The sequence below is a fragment of the Balaenoptera borealis genome, assembly GCF_965194805.1.
Source record: "Balaenoptera borealis genome assembly, chromosome: 4".
NCBI lineage: Eukaryota > Metazoa > Chordata > Mammalia > Artiodactyla > Balaenopteridae > Balaenoptera > Balaenoptera borealis.
Window position 1 is genome coordinate 147,292,892 of NC_138861.1, and position 15,946 is coordinate 147,308,837.

General features: G+C 62.3%; 1 protein-coding gene across 3 annotated transcripts in view; it reads left to right on the forward strand.

Annotated features, from left to right (window-relative positions):
- Window positions 1-13,491, forward strand: part of SH3TC1 (SH3 domain and tetratricopeptide repeats 1) — a 36,497-nt gene extending 23,006 nt beyond the window's left edge. For all 3 annotated transcript variants that reach the window (XM_082391453.1, XM_082391454.1, XM_082391455.1), the window contains 7 exons: window positions 848-2,512; window positions 5,088-5,268; window positions 6,360-6,510; window positions 7,742-7,864; window positions 8,558-8,708; window positions 9,513-9,709; window positions 13,133-13,491. In XM_082391453.1, coding sequence (XP_082247579.1) covers window positions 848-2,512; window positions 5,088-5,268; window positions 6,360-6,510; window positions 7,742-7,864; window positions 8,558-8,708; window positions 9,513-9,709; window positions 13,133-13,390 — 2,726 coding nt within the window. In that variant the 3' untranslated portion in view covers window positions 13,391-13,491. The remainder of the gene's footprint in view (window positions 1-847; window positions 2,513-5,087; window positions 5,269-6,359; window positions 6,511-7,741; window positions 7,865-8,557; window positions 8,709-9,512; window positions 9,710-13,132) is intronic.
- The last annotated feature ends 2,455 nt before the right edge of the window (window positions 13,492-15,946 follow it).

The following is a 15,946-nucleotide window of genomic DNA, read 5'->3' on the forward strand; positions in this document are numbered from 1 at the left end:
AAGACGCCCTGGGAAGCCCACTCGCCTCTGCTGGATTGCAGGCGTTTCTTAGCTCATCAAGTACATGGCCAAGTCCCACATTTGCCGCTCAACCATATTTAATTTTTTAAATTCCTGGGCTTTACAGACTAATAGACAGTTCTGAACATATTTTTCTACAAGTGAACTCGATACAGAAGAGTCTTTAGATCCTGGTTCTTTCCTTCCAAACAAATTCCCCTTCAAAGCCCATGTTTTGGCAACAGGAAATGTAGCTTGTTTGCTCCTAGAGGCTGGACATGCCTCCGGGCGCTGAGTCCATCCAAGGCCAACAGCCTCTTGGCGGGCAGCTGTGGGCACCTCCTTGTCCCCAGACTCTCCGGCACTCCTCTTTAACCCTTTAGTGACCGTGAACCTCAGATTCCCCAACCAGCCAAGATGAAGGGGGCGCCCCGGGCTCTGGGAGCCATTCCGTGTTTCCTGTCATAATGACCCGCATGCTAGAGCCGGGCAGATGGACACACAGGCCACTGTCAGTTCTGTGGGTGCTTTTGAGCTCATGCTGGGCAGCAGCTCTGATTGGCTACTGATTGATTTCCTGGGGGCTTCTCACCTGGCTGAGAGGGAAGGACAAAGGTAAGGAGCGTTGCCTGATAAAAGCGTGGCCAACCCGCTCCGTGTTCTCCCAGCAGTCACTCCTACTGCGGCCCCGCACTGCGTCCAGCTCCGCGCTCCGCAGTCCACAGAAATCTCAGGGCAGCCCCGTGGGAGAGGTGACAGGGACCCGGCGGCTCGGGGAGGGACGCCCCTGGCCCAGCCTGGACTCAGGTCACACTCTAACCCATGTGGGCATTCTGGTCACTTGCAGAGATGCCCCCGCCTTGCCTGCACCCAGAGCCACGTGAGACCCTGCGGAAGGTGAAGAATGTCCTGGAACGATGCAAGTCCTGCCAGGGCTGCCCCAAGGAGCCAACGTCCCCGGGTGCCCACGGGGCCTCCAGTGGTGCGAGCTCGCCGGACACCAAGGAGCCCTCCTTCCGCCTGGACGCCGGGGCTGACCGGGCTGACCCGGAGGCCCTGGGCTCCCTGCTGCTGTTCCTGGACAAGCCCGGCTTCGAGGCCGGCTTCCAGGGCCTGTACGACCTCTCCCCGCCCCGGCTGAGCGGCGCGTTCGGCGGCTTCACCGACGACGAGGAGCTGGCCCGGCTTCTGGCTGAGGCCCGGGGGCTGGCCAAGAAGGCGGGGCTGCCCATGGCCCTGGCCAGGCTCTGCTTCCTGCTGGGGCGGCTGTGCGTGCGGCGGCTGAAGCTGTCCCAGGCCCGCGTGTACTTCGAGGAAGCCCTGGGGGCGCTGGGGGGCCGCTTCGGGGACCTCGTCCTGGTGGCGGCCGTGTACACCGGCCTGGCCGCTGTCCACCTGCGGCAGAAGAACAGGGAGAAGTGTGCGCAGGTGGTGCCCAAGGCCTTGGCCCTGCTCCTGGGGACGCCCGGCCAGGTGCGCGGCTCCGAGGCCGAGTCGGGGCTCCTGCAGCTCGGCCTGCGGAGGGCTATCGGCGCCCGCAGCCCGCAGGCCGAGGCCCGGGCCTGCTTCCTGCTGGCCGAGCACCACGCCCGCGTCAAGCAGCCCGAGGAGGCCCTGCCCTTCCTGGAGAGGCTGCTGCAGCTGCACGGGGCCTGGGGGGCCTCGGGCGCCTCGTGGCCCATAGACTGCTACCTGCTGCTGGCCGACGTCTACAGCCGCAAGTGCCTCCCGCAGCTGGCGCTGAGCTGCGTCAAGGTGGCCACGCGGCGGGCGCGGGGCTCGCTGGACAGCGCGCTCCGGAGCGCGGCCCTGGTCCTGCGGAGCAGCCCCCGGCTCCCCCACCTCCCCGCCCAGCTCGCCCCCTACCTCCTGCGGGCCCTGGCCTCCCCGGACTCGGGCGCAGGGCGGGCGCTGCGCGGCCCCATCTACGCCAGCCTGGCCCAGCTGCACAGCCACCACGGGCGACAGGGCAGGGCTATCGCCTTCATGACGCGGGCCGCGGAGACGGACGCCCAGACTGGCGGCCGCACGGTCGTGGACCGCCTGGTGGCCCTCGCCTGGTTGCACGTGCTTCACAGGCAGATCCCGGCAGCCCTGGACATCTTGGAGTCCGTCCTGGAGGCGGCGGTGGCTTCCCTGGACCAGGAGGGCGTGATCGCCAACATGGTAGCTATTGCCCTGAAGAGGATGGGCAGGACTCGGCAGGCGGCCGAGAGCTACTACCGCGCCCTGCGGGTTGCCAGGCGCCTGGGTCGCCAGCGGAACAAGGCGGTGGTCCTGGCCAACTTCGGGACCCTGTGCCTGCAGACCGGCGCCGGCAGGCTGGCCCAGCACTACTTCCTGGAGGCCGTGAAGCTCTTCTCGCGGCTGCCCAGCGGAGAGTGCGGCCCAGACTTCACCCAGGTGCTCCTGCGGCTGGGTCACCTGTGCACCCGTAGGGCCCTTACCCGGCAGGGCAAGTGCTACTACGAGTGGGCCTTTCTGGTCGCCGTGGAGACGGACCATTTGGAGAGTAAGTGTGGGGCACACTGGCTTCCTGGAAAGAAAGAAAACACGTTTTCTTTCCATCTCTGTTCAGAACACACCTGGGGTTTGCGATTCAGAGGCGAGCGGTTGTTTTTGCACCGACAATGCTGAGTACTGGAAACCAGCAGATGTTTGCAGACGCTTGGAGGGTGTCCCACGCTGGGCCAGATGTCACCAGGGCAAACGACTCGTCCCAGTTTGCCTGGGACCGTCCTGCTTTGCGCATTGAAAGTCCCGAGGCCGGGAATCCTGGCGGTCTCCGGCAAACGGGCGGTGGTGACCCGGGACGTAGCTCAGGCCGGGGTGGGGGGGCAGCCGTGCCGAGGAGCCACCTGGGCCTTGAATGCTGGGTGCTTCAGCTGGTGCTGGCATCTCCCAACAGCCCTGCACACCTGGCATCTCCCCTGCACAGAGGGTGCAGGGCAGTTGCTTCATCCAACAGCTACTTGTGTGAATACGCCAGGCTCTGTGCGGGGCTCCACCTGCAAATGGACCCGAGTGGTCCTCACTGGGGGCTGGCGGCCAAGCATGGGAAACAGATGCCTGGGTCACAAGAGCCACAAAAGCAGGAGCTCAGCTTAAATATGGGCAGCACCAGGCCTCAACTCGTGGGTCGGGGCAGTCTGATTAGTCTGGGACTTGAGGGATGAGAAGGGTTTGGCCAAGCACGGGATGGGGGTCTGGCAGAAGGAGCAGCCTGTGCAAAGGCCCTGGGGCGAGTGAGCTGGGCCACACAGGGAGGTGCAAAGTTTGGAGTGGGAGGGTCAGGTGGGGGGGGTGGTGGTGAGAACCTCAGGTGGGAAGCTAGGCAGGGGCCCAGGAGCCCAGGCTGTGGTTTGGTGTTTTTCCTGAGAGTGCTGGGAAGCCACTGAGGGATGTAGACCACTCACTGAGGCTGGAAGGGGTCCCTCTGGACCTCCAGAAGGAACCAAGAGCTGGGTCCCTGACCCACCCCGTGCCCTCAGGCAGGTCCTGATGGGCTCGTCAGTGGAACGTGGCCCCCCCGTGTGCCTAGCAGAAACTTCCTTTGACCCACCTCCCCAAACCCGGGCAATGGGGGATTCAGACTTGGGAATGCAGAGCTGGGGGACCCAGAGGGTCATGTTGTTTGCTCCTCCCCCATATTGAACAGTGAGGAGACTAAGGGCTAGGGTGACACCCCAGGGTCACTCAGTGCTTGGTCTGGCTCCTTTTTTAGCCCCTTTCAGTAGGTTGTGTCTTTCTAGGATTTGTCCATTTCATCTTGGTTACCTAATTGGTTGGCGTACAATTGTTCATAGCATGCCCTTTATTTCTGTGAGATCGGTAGTAATGTCCCCTTTTTCACTCCTGGTCTTAGTCATTTTCATCTTCTTTCTTTTTTTTCTTGGTCAGTCCAGCTAAAGATTTGTCAATTTTGTTAATCTTTTCAAAGAACCCTCACTGGGTTTCATTGATTTTTCTCTATCTTTCTATTCTCTATTATTTTATCATTTCCGCTTGAACTTTTATTTTTCCTTCCTTTTGCTTGCTTTGGGTCTAATTAACTTTTCTTTTTCTAGTTTCTTAAGGGGGAAGTTTGGGGTTTTGATTTGAAATTTTTATTCTTTTTTTGACACAGGCATTTACAGTAATAAAGTCCCTCTAAGCACTACTTTCTCTGCATCCCCTAAATTGTGGTGTGCTGTGCTTTTATGCTCACTCATCTCAGATATCTTCTAGTTTCCTTCCTTGACCCACTGGTGATTGAGGAATATGATGTTCATGTCCACAGATCTGTGAATTTCCCAAACTTCCTTCTGTTACTGATTTCTGATTTCATTCCATTGCACCTGGAGAACATGCTTCGCATGATTTCAATCCTTTTATGTTTACAGAGAATAGTTTTGTGATCCAGCCTCTGGTCCGTCCTGGAGAATGTTCGTGGGCACGTGAAGAACACGTGTTCTGCTGTTGCCGGGGGCATGTTCTGTGGTCTGTTAGGGCTGGGTGGTTCGCGGTGTCGTTCAAGTCTTCTCTTGGCTTGTTCATCCCCGGGTCATTTTTAATAGTGGAAGCTCCCAACGGTTCCCAGCCCTCTGGTTTTAGGAGAGGCAAGTGTGGCTGAGGGCTTGGAGCCCGGCTTCCTGAAGGAGCGTCGGCTCTGGAACTCCGGAGCTGGATTTGATCCCTTCTCCACCGCGTGCCGTGTGCTCCGGCTTTGAACTCAGCTCACCCCTCTGCCACATGGGGGTGTCGGTGATCCCTGTCCTGTCCGCTCAGTGTGAGGGCAGCCCCTGTTTGGCTGGGAGGAGCTTTGTGAAGCAGAAACAGCATCCCGGTGCGGTGGGAGAGCCCGGCCAGGGCGGCCCAGGCTGAGGGTTATAAAAGCGGTCGGTGCTGTCCCTCGAGCCCCTGTGACGTGCCTGGCCTGGCCCTGTCTCGGGATGCTGGCCGGCTGTGTGACCTTGAGCAGGACACTCAGCCTGTCTGCACGTGCAATGACCCCAGCTCACAGAGGCGGGCACCCAGCAGGGGACTTTGACCCTGCGAACGTTGCTGTGATGCATGATGGGGGCCTTTTCCTTTTGTCTCCCGCCCAGGCCAGCTGCACGCCGTCCAGCGGCTGTGTCACTTCTACAGCACGGTCATGCCCAGTGAGGCCCAGTGCGTCGTCTACCACGAGTTCCACCTTTCGCTGGCCCGCAGGGTGGCCGACAAGGTGCTGGAGGGGCAGCTCCTGGAGGCCATCAGCCAACTCTACCTGTCCCTGGGCACCGAGCGGTGAGGGCTGGCCCTGGGGGCGGGAAGGGTGCTGAGGATGCTGGACCACCGTCCTAGGACAGCCCCTCCTCAGGGGCCATTTCATCCCATAGTGTCAGACGGGCTCTGAGCCAGCAGGCCTGGTCTCATCCCCAAGGGAGGCAGAGCATGTGTTTCTGGACCCTTCTTCCTGCCGTGGTGGCTTCTGGGAAGCTGACCGCTGTCTGCCCTGAGTCTTTTCTCGCCGGCCCAGCTCTGGGCGAGGTAGTCTGGTCCTCGTCTGTCCCCTCAGATGCGAGGACAGCAGCCACGTGTGCCCAGAGGATTCTCGTCCACTGGAGACAGCTGACTGTCAGAATCACATGTGAAGCCCACCCAGAGCATCCTGGCCGGGGGTGGGTGACAAATGGCTGGACCACACAGCCTGCAGGCTGGCAGAGTCTCACAACAGCCCCTCCAGCGTGGGCGCTCCCCGAGGGCAGGGAAGGAGCCGGGTTCCCCAGGACTCAGGAGAGGTGCCAGTCTTGGCCTCCGCCCTTCATCCTCGGGCCTCGGTTTCACAGCAGGACCAATGGGCCAGCGACCTAGATCGATGCTCCACAAAGTGGGGACCCCGGATCAGAAGCCTCCACCTTGCCGGGGCGCTGGTGCGAAATGCACATGCCCAGGCCTCACTCCAGACATCCTGAGTCAGCAGCTCTGGGAGCAGAGCCCTGCGATCTGTGTCTGAACAGCCCCCTGGGTGGTTCCGACGCTCCCTTGGTGTGAGAACCAGTAGCCTGGACGATCTCTACATTTCTGCCCGGTGGCCACAGTCCCTGCTGCGTCTGGAAGTGACATGGGCCTGTGTCTGGGGAAGTGAGGCAGACAAACAGCACGCTTCTCCTGCCCCGTGGCTGCCTGTTTCCATCCCAAGGGCCTCCTTCCTCTTTGCTGGACGAATTGCTGTCTGTTCATCCCGGATCTCCCAACAGCCTGGGAAGGGCAGGCTCTGTTCCGGCTCCTGACGTTCCAGGTCCACGGTCACCAGACGGCCCTGGGGAGAGCCCCGTCCACTCCCCGCGGGCAGCCGGCCTGGGAGACCTGCTCTGACCGCCCACATCTAATTCCAGGGCCTACAAGTCCGCACTGGAGTACACCAAGCGCAGTCTGGGGATATTCATCGACCTGCAGAAGAAGGAGAAAGAGGCATACGCCTGGCTGCAGGCGGGGAAGATCTACTACATCCTCCAGCAGAACGAGCTGGTGGATCTCTACATCCAGGTGCGAGGGCTCCGGGCGTGTGCGTGTGGTCACTCAGCCACCCGCCCACTCACCCCTAAGTCGCCGCGTGCCAGGTGCCCGCGCCACCTCCCGCCTCCCCAGATCTCCAGCGTCTTCCGCAACCATCTGAGCTCTGGGGACAGAGGCTCCGGGGACAGTGCCCCCGATTGTGTTGGTACACAGCAAGTGCTCAATAAATGTGCAAATGTTGTGCCCACTCAGCTGACGCACAGAACTTGCTTCAGCAGCGCACGGCATTTCTCCTTAAAAAACAAATTTATCACAGAAGCTCCGTTTTTTGACAGTTTCTCAAACATGACATGATTTGTGACAAACTGAGAGACCCAAGAGCCTTGTGGGTTTTTTCCTTTTTGGGCACCTGCTGTGTACCTCCCCTGGGCCAGGCAGGGGTTGACGAACCAGATCAGGAGCTGGCAGCTGGTGGAGGGCGCAGCCTCCTCTACAAGCAATGCCGCCTGGGGCCAGGGCTGCGGCACAGAAAGGAGCCGGGGGTGCGCTCGGTCAGCCTGGGGTCACGGAGGCTGTTTGAATTGCAGGGCGGTGGTAGGGATATGGGGTATTCCTGCACCAGGACTCATAGGTGCAAAGGCCCAGTGGTGGCCGGGAGTGCAGCGGTCTGGGCTGCAAGCCGCTGGGTGTGGCTGGACTGCGGACCAGGGCCGGTCCCCTCAGTCACTCGGCATTTTTTTCTGAGCACCTACTATGCGCCAGGCACGTGCGAAGCCCTGGACGCAGCAGAGGAGCGACAGCCTCAGTCCTCTGGCGGGAGAGACAAGTGGATGTGCGGTCGGGTGTCTCTAAGTGCTCGGGAGGGAAAATAGGGGGGCCCAAGGAGCCAGGATTTGGGAGCCCCAGGTGAAGCCGGGCAGAGGATGCTGTGGTCTGGGCATGGCCGGCGGGATTCGGAGGCTGGCTCTGAGCTCTGCCCCAAGTGCCTCCCCAGCCCACACGTGCCGGCTCCTGGGGCCTCAGCTGGAAAGGCCTCCTCCTGGGACACAGGGCTTAGATGATTGTCCTCATGCCAGCAGGTGACGAGGGCCCCGCAGGCACAGGGACTGAGGTGTATGCGAGGAAAGAGCCCTCACTCCGTGTCGGTGTGACAGAGGGCCCCGGGCGGCCGGCAGGTGGCTGTGAGCTTCCCCCAGCGGGCCCGGCCACCTCGCCCTGCCGGGTCACTGGGGGTCCCATGAGAGTGTCTGCATTCCCACAGGTGGCACAGAACGCGGCCCTGTACACAGGGGACCCCAAGCTGGGGCTGCAGCTCTTTGAGGCGGCTGGAGACATCTTCTTCAACGGGACCTGGGAGCGGGAGAAAGCCGTGTCCTTCTACCGGGTGAGCGGCTGCCGTGGGTCCAGGCGGGTGGGCCTCAGGGGGCATCCCTTCTGGAGGCAGGGTCCCCCACGCACGTGTTTAGTTTCCCAGTGGTTTGGTCAGGGATGGTCTTGGCCCCCATCCCCAGCCTGGGAGGGACAGAGCAAGGAAGGACCATTGTAGGACATGCATCTCGGTGATCCAAACAGCCCTGGAATGCGAGGACTGTCCCCATTTGACAGACGAAGAAGCAGGCCCAGAGAGGCACAGGGGTGTGCCTAAGGACACACAGCACATCAGGGGGAGGACCCGGACCAGGGCCCAGGTCTGCACGTGCCTGCCAGGGAGGGCAGCTTCTCCCCATCCGTCTGCCCAGCTCGTGCGTGTGGCTCAGCCCCAGGGGACAGATAAGCGCGGTGTATTTAGAGCCTAGAGGGGTGTTGGACCTTCCTGGTCAGGCGCCCATCACCCAGCAGGGGCAGGGCTGGTCTGAGTGTGTGTGGTGTAGCTCGATGGGCAAGGTTCACACCCAGCTTGCTCATGGCCCAGTGACGCTGGGGGTGTCACACCACTCTGAGCTGACCTTTCCCGGGGTGGGCAGAGCTGTGTAAAGCTCCAGTGGGTTAGTGGGGGCAGGACTGGGGCTCTGAGGAGGGTACCAGGCCTGGCTGGCTGCTGCGGCCGGAGGCCTGACCCGCCCGCCTGTGCTGGCAGGACCGGGCGCTGCCCCTGGCCGTGACCACGGGGAGCCAGGAGGCCGAGCTGCGGCTCTGCAACAAGCTGGCAGCGCTGCTGGCCAAGACGGAGGCGCCGCAGGAGGGCCTGGAGTTCGCCCACACGGCCCTGGCGCTCAGCGTCACCCTGGGTAAGCCCCACCCCGGGCCCAGGGCCTCCACCTCTGAGGTCTGAGCGCGGCCGCGGGTCTCCCGGGCTGCAGGCGCCTCTCCCGCGGGCCAGGCTGCTGAGACGGGCAGCAGCACTCCTGACACTCGCGAACCTGCCAGGCGGGCCCACCCCGTGCCTTTCTGCCTGCTGTCCCCTCCCGCTGTCCCTTCCCCACTCGCCGCCAGCGGCCCCTGCTGGCTGGCCAAATCCCAGTCCCCTTTCCGGAGGCCGGTCCCTCAATGCCCGCCATCCGTCTGTCCCTAATGCGCTGTTCCAGGCCGTCTGTCTTCCCCGAGACAGGCAGCCCAAGGGGGCTGGGCACACAGTAGGTGCTCAGCAGGGGAGCCCTGGAAGGGGGAGGATCTTGGAGACAGCCTCGTGTGGTGACTCCCCGAGGACGGGGTAGGGGCCGCTGACTGTACAGCGGGAGGCCAAAGGTCGTGTTTGCAGGTTGACCGGAGCCCTGGCACCTGCAGGTGCACAGACTGCAGGACTTACAGTTCTCCAGTCAAAACAGTAAGCAAAGCCCCCTGTCCAGGAGGGTCCGTGCAGGCCCAGAGCCAGGGCTTCCTGATGCATGACTTTGCCGCATCCCCGAGGCGGACGGGGAGCGGACCTTATCAGGTCCCCGTTACAGATGGGAAGGAGAGTCTGGGGCCAGGAAGGGGCTGGCTGGAGCTCGGAGACGGTGACAGACGGTGACGGCCCGTGTGCTCCTGGCTGGCCGTGCCCCGCCGCCCTGAGCAGCCGTGTCCTCACTCGTGGCCCCTCCCTGCGTCCCCAGGGGACCGGCTGAACGAGCGCGTGGCCTACCATCGGCTGGCCGCGCTGCACCAGCAGCTGGGCCGCGGGGAGCTGGCAGAGCACTTCTACCTCAAGGCGCTCTCGCTCTGCACCTCGCCGCTGGAGTTTGACGAGGAGACCCTGTACTACGTGAAGGTGTATCTGGTGCTCGGCGACATCATCTTCTACGACCTCAAGGTGGGCGGGCGCAGGCAGGGCTGGGACGCTGGGGTGAGGGGGGCCGTCGTGCACCCACACCGGGGAGGCCTGGGTCCAGGTCCTTCTCCGGTCCCAGTGGTCTCTCCGGAGCTCTGGGCTTCCTGTGACGAGCAGGCGAGGCCAGCGGACACTCTCAGAGTTCCCCTGCGCGTCAGGCCCCGCCCTCTAGAGCTCAGGGCCAGTGCAGGCGGCTGACGTGCGAAGAGATGACGCGGCCACTGGGGAAAGGACGAAATGGAGTGTAGTGGCGGCGGGGGGCTCCTGGAGGTGACTGCAAAGCTGAGTCTCGACAGTCAAGCAGGAATTAGCCACAAAATAATCGGGGTGGGGGGTAAAGACATTCCTGGGGCAGGGGAAGGGTCACCATTATTCCCAGAGACCCACATTGCAAGGTGCAACCCAAACCCTGGCTTCTCCTCCAGGAAGCTTGCCAGGCTGTGCAGAGCTCTTCTTTCCTGGAATCCTCACATCACCTGGATGGGGTAGGGACACTATTATCACCTCACTTCACAGAGACGGAAACTGGGGCTCAAGGTGGGGTGCCACAGGTTTTACGGCAGGGATACCACTCCAGCACCCTGGCTGAGCCGCTGCCCTGTCAGAGCTGCAGGGCTGGGAGGAGAAGGGGACCGCTTTTCCATTTGTCTCTGAGCCCCGCAGTGGATGCAGACAAGGGGCTGGAAATGTCTCCTCTATTGTTCCCCGCCACTCCCCGCACGCGCAGACACCCCCCGTCATCCCCACTCTGGGTCTAGCGCAGCACCTGCGCAGTGTCCCTGCTCTGTGTTGGTTGAGGGGTGAGGGTGCCCCAGCCCAGGGGCTGAGCTCTTCCCTTTCCCCTCCCCAACTAATGGCATCTAGGAGCTGGGGCGGCCCTGGGAGATCCCCCATTCCCTGCAGGTAACCCCCTGCCTAGGGCAGACCTGGCTGTGCACTGGTGACACATGGTGGTCAGAAGTGGTCACTGCAGCCTCCGCTATGTCAGGGCCAGGCAGTGCTGGGGGGTCCCAAGGGCAGTGATGATCCCTGCAGCTGAGCCCCACCGGGGTCCAGACTCCGTGCTCTCCGGGCTCCGTGCTCTCCGGGCTCCGTGCTGTTCGGCTTCCGTGCTCTCCGGGCTCCGTGCTCTCCGGGCTCCGTGCTGTCCAGGATTTGTGTGGTTGCCTCTTCAAATGCTTTGCTGCGGGAGGAGCTGGTGACCCCACGGGACAGGGAGGAGACTGAGGCTAGGAGTGGGCAGCTAATTACGGTAGGATGGGGAGCAGCACGCTGGGCCTTCAGCGCCTGGGACTCTGCAGCCCTGTGGCCCTGTGGGCCTGGGACTCTGAGGCTGACACCCTGGAACCCTGGGGCCCTGCGACCCTGCTCACTCTCTCCGCATCAGGGCCCCCCCTCCTGTGCGGGGGGCCTGGTGGTGGAGCGGGACTGGGGCCAGCCTCTCCTGAGCCAACCTCTCCGTACGCCCAGAGCCCTCTGCCCTCGGACGGTCTGAGGATAGGGCCACATCAGAGCACGGGCCACCCCTGGTTCTGCATGATCAGTTCTGTACCTCAGCAGGGAGCCGTGTGAGGTTCCTCAGCTCAAAACAAGAAGGGGAAACTGAGGCTGGGGAGGTGAACAGATTTGCCCAAGATGGGGAAGGGGGGATGAGCCAGGCCAGGGTCAGCTCCAGACCCCAGGTGTCTGATCTAAGCCCAAGTGGAACGCTCGCTGGCCCCTGACACTGGGAGGGAGCCCTGGGGATGGGGGCTAATCTCTCCACGGTCACTCCGGGCAGGAAGGAAAGGGCAGGGCTGTGGCTGAGGCCAGGTTCCCTTGGCCGGGCAGCTGGGGTCAGGGGGCAGAGAACTCCTCCGCTTCTCTCCAAATGGGCTTCCCAGGCTGCGCTACCGTCCACAGCCTCACCGTGATCACCCTGCCAAGGCCACGCCTGCCTTTACCACGCTGAGGCCTTGGAATTCCCTCACCTCATATCCTTCCCCACGTGCCCAGGAGGGAAAGCGGCCCCCTCATGCTCTGCGTGTGACCCAGGGGCTCTCCTGCGTGGGACAGGGATGGGAAGGAGAAAGAGGGGCTAGACAGAGGCAGGACCATCTTTAGCCTGTGTGTGGTGGGTCATAGCTGAAAGAGCGAGGCTTGGACTAGGAAAGATTTGGGTGTGAATTCTGGGTCTGCCACCTGCTAGCTTCTACACACACATGTGCACACATGCACAGGAATGCACACCACCCCCCCCCCCAACCGCCCACTCTGGCCAATTACTTCCATTATTTGGGATGTCTCCTCCTCCAGGAAGCCCTCCCATCCCACCCCAGGCTGAGTCAGGTGCTTCCCAGGCTCCCACAGCTTCCCTCTGTTTCAGTGCTGGTCGACCCTTGTGGTCCTGTAGTCCCAGAATCAGCCGTGTGGGCCGCCCCGCCCCTGCCATCCACACAGGGTCCTGTGCCTGGCCAGGGCCGGGGCTGGGACAGTGTCACTGAACTGCTACACACACCTGCTTTAATTGTCTTCTGGATCCTGGCTTGGGGTGTTGGGGGGGGCAGTGAGGGGCCAGGGCTTGGTGACTTTGGACTTTGTCCTCTGTCCTGGGCAGCCATTGTGAGCAGGGCGTGGCCGGGCTGGGTTTGGGTTTAGAGCAGTCCCTTGGGTGAACTCGGGTGGAGGACCTGGGGAGGCTGGGGTGGGAGACAGGAGTTGGCAGGGGTGGGGGAACATGCCAGCCTGGGGACGTTGGGTTTGAGGCAAAGATGTGTCTGAAACGGAATCCCATGTCCTGGGGGAAGGCACGGTCCCTTGGAGTCGCAGGGGATTCTGAGATGACGCCCGTGAGCGGCTTTGCGCTGGGCCTGGCCCGGGGAAGGCCGTTCGTGCTGGCATCAGTGTGGACATGGGCTGGAGGTAATCAAGCCATGGCCCCGCTGGGCCGGGGTAGCCCTGCTGGGGGCTCTCAGAGCAGCCGGTCAGACCCCAGCTCAGCCCAAGGGGAAGCCACAGATGTCCCCCCAGGCCCCAGGGGTGAGCAGGGAAGAGGCTTCCAGGACGAGGGGACGCTGGGTGCTACGAGGTTCGAGGCCCTGGCTCCAGGAAGGGGGAGGACCAGTGGGTCTAGAGCGCAGGAGGGACCAGGGCCAGCGAGACCCCAGTCAGGCCCCCGCAGACCTCCAGTGGCTCTCAGGCAGCCCCGGGAGCAGGTGGGCGCCTCCTTGGGGGAAGCACGCAGGGCCAGCCCAGAGGCACTGAAGCTGTGGCCCGTCTGGGGCAGTGAAGCGTCCTGTCCCCCTGGAGCCCTGTCGTGGGCCCAGTCCTGGGCTTGGAGGGCACAGCCTTGGGGGAGACCAGCTCCCCCAAAGCCCCTGGCGCGGAGCTGTCCCATCGGTTGGTTGCATGCCGTCTCCCCTGCAGGACCCGCTCGACGCGGCTGGGTATTACCAGCTGGCGCTGGCAGCGGCCGTGGACCTGGGCGACAAGGAGGCGCAGATGAAGATCTACATGCGCCTGGCTGCCATCTACCACAACTTCCTCCTGGACCGTGAGAAGTCCCTGTTCTTCTACCAGAAGGCTCGGACCTTTGCCACCGAGCTCAACATCCGCCGGGGACACCTGGCCCCTGGGCGGTGCTGCGGGCGGGCGGCCTGGCTGGTCCCCGGGCCCCCGTCCTGAGCCGTGGCCTCCGTCTGTCCCAGTGTCTCAGGGGGCTCGCTTCCTGGGAAATGGGGGCACGAGGGCAGGGGTCAAATAGCAATAAATGTTTTTTGCAGAAACCTGGAGTCCTCAGGCTCCCCTCCCTGGGCTGCCTCCCGGGGAGTGTCTGGGGACTGGGCCCTGTCCCCGGGGGCCACCCCGCTGCTGCATCCCGACCTCGGGTGTGAGCGGGCAGGACTGTGGGTCTAGCCGACCCAGGCCGGGTCCCCCCAGCCGGTCACTCACCGTGTGGCCTTGGGCAAGTCCTTCCCGCAACCCCCAGTTTCAGGTCGTGGGATTCCCTGGGCCTCTCCTCCCTCCCTGGACCCTCACTGAATGTCCAGCACTGCACTCTGTCTGCCTGTAATCCTCAAACCACCCTGTGAGGTCGGGATAGTTATATCTGTTTACAGTTGAAGAGACAGAGGCACAGAGAGGTTAGGTCTGTTGCCTGCAGTCACACAGCAGGTAGGTAGGGGCAGAGCTCCAGAGCCCAGCATAGTAACCACTGCACCACCCTGCCAGCCTGCCCCATGTGATATGTCCCATTAGGACCCAAGGGCGGGTACATGGTTCCGTACCTCTCTACCCCAGTTCTGTGTCCTGAAAGTGATGGAGACAGGAGAAGGGGGTCTAAGTGCCCCCCACCTGGGTGTCCTCCTGCCCAGCCTGGCCAGTCCCACCTCCAGCCCCCAGTCGGCCCTCAGGACACGTGGTGTCAGGGTCTCCAGCCCGACGTGGAGTCCACTGCTGAGTGTATTTAAAGGCTTACCTGGGCCGTCTACCCCAGCCCTCCCCGGCCTCTCTCTCCCCTTCCCTCCCAGCAACCCGCCAAGGACCAGGAATCTAGGCAGGGTTGAAATCAGCTCCCCGACTTCCAGACAGGGTGCCAGGTTCAGAGGCCGTGGGCATCCCCAGTGGCTCTTACCCACCCCACAGTACTATTCCAAGCTTCTCTCTCTCTCTCTTTTTTTTTTTTTGGCTGTGTGGCATATGGGGTCTTCGTTCCCCGACCAGGGATGGAACCCATGCCCCTGCAGTGGAAGCTTGGATTCTTAACCACTGGACAACCAGGGAAGTCCCGAAGCTTCTCTTTTTGATGAGATGGAATGCACATAACATAAAATCAACCGTTTAAAGTGAACAATTCAGTGGCACTTAGCGCATTCGCAATGCTGTGCAACCACCACTCAGTCTAGCTCCAAAACATTTTCGTGTCCCCAAAGAAATCTCCTGGACTGTGAAGCAGTCATCGGACTTCCCATCCTCCCCGTTAACAGAAAAAAACGGAGCCTGGAGAGGGGCTCCCGAGTCAGGAGAGCCCTGGTTTGGTTTTGCGCCCAGGATGCAGAGCCTGGAAGGCCCGGGGGAGGAGGGCAGTGGGAATCCATCATCCTTCCTCTGGTCCTGGGGTCGGGGAGCCCCAGAGAGGCCCAGCCACGCTGCAGGCCCCTCCCAGGCCTCCCCCACCAGGGGGCAGCAGAGAGCTTTCCAGAACTGGCACCTCCTGGGGGAAGGAGCAGGTCCCAACAAACCTTCTATTTAACCCTGACCCCAGGCTGCCTTCTCTGTGGGCTGGGCGGGTTTGGAAGGTAGGAGGAGGCCAGCTGTAATTGGAAACGGAGGCATGATGACCTGCGCTGGATGCAGCAGGAAGCCCCATCACAATAACCCGGAGGACACAGCTCCCTGAGGTCATGGGCCTGCAGCCTCGGCGCAGGGGGTGGGGACAGTGGCCGGGTCACTCCTGGCCCACCACGTGCCTTGGAACCCGTGCCTTCCCTGACCTTCCACAAGCTGTCATGCCCCTGCCCCTCCCGCCTGGGGTCCCGGCCCCCCACCCCAGGCCCCCCTGGGGGCTCTGGCCTCCTGAGACCCCTTGCTCTCGGGCGGCAGACCTGGAGGTCCAGGCGAGGCTCGGTTGTCCAACATCTGGGTTCAAATCCCAGCTCCCCACTTAGAGGCTGTGGGGTTTGGGGTGAGAAAGTTTCTTTCTCTGAGCCCCAGTTTGGTCGCAGCTAAAGCGAGGCTGATAATCCCTGCATCTGGGTTGAAGTGAGGATTCGAGAAGCAGAGGGCCCAGCGCAGTGCCAGATCCAGGGCCAATAGTGGCCTGTTTCCTATTAACGGTGCTTATTGCTACGGGAAGAGCGCCAGCAACCGCAGGCTACAGAACCCTGAACCAAAGTTTGAGTCACTCTGATCAAGTCACAGCCTCTCAGACCCTCAGTCTCTTCTGTATCTGTAACCAAAAACAAACCCTACCTCAAGGTTCTGAGCATGAAGAGAAACTGTGTGCCAGCACACAGTAGGCACGCAGAACAGGGTGGCCAGCCCCCCGTTTGTGGCCAAGGCGAGGAGCAGGCCGCTGGAGGCCAGTGCTCAGCTGGCTTGGGCCCCAGGCCAACCGGGCTGCAGTCCTTGTCTGTTCCTTTGGTGGCCGGGGCCCCGAGCAGCAAGGCCCCAACCTCCTCTTTCAGCAGAGTAGGCGTGAGATTGGCGTGCGTCTGGCACACAGTAGGCACACAGCCCAGA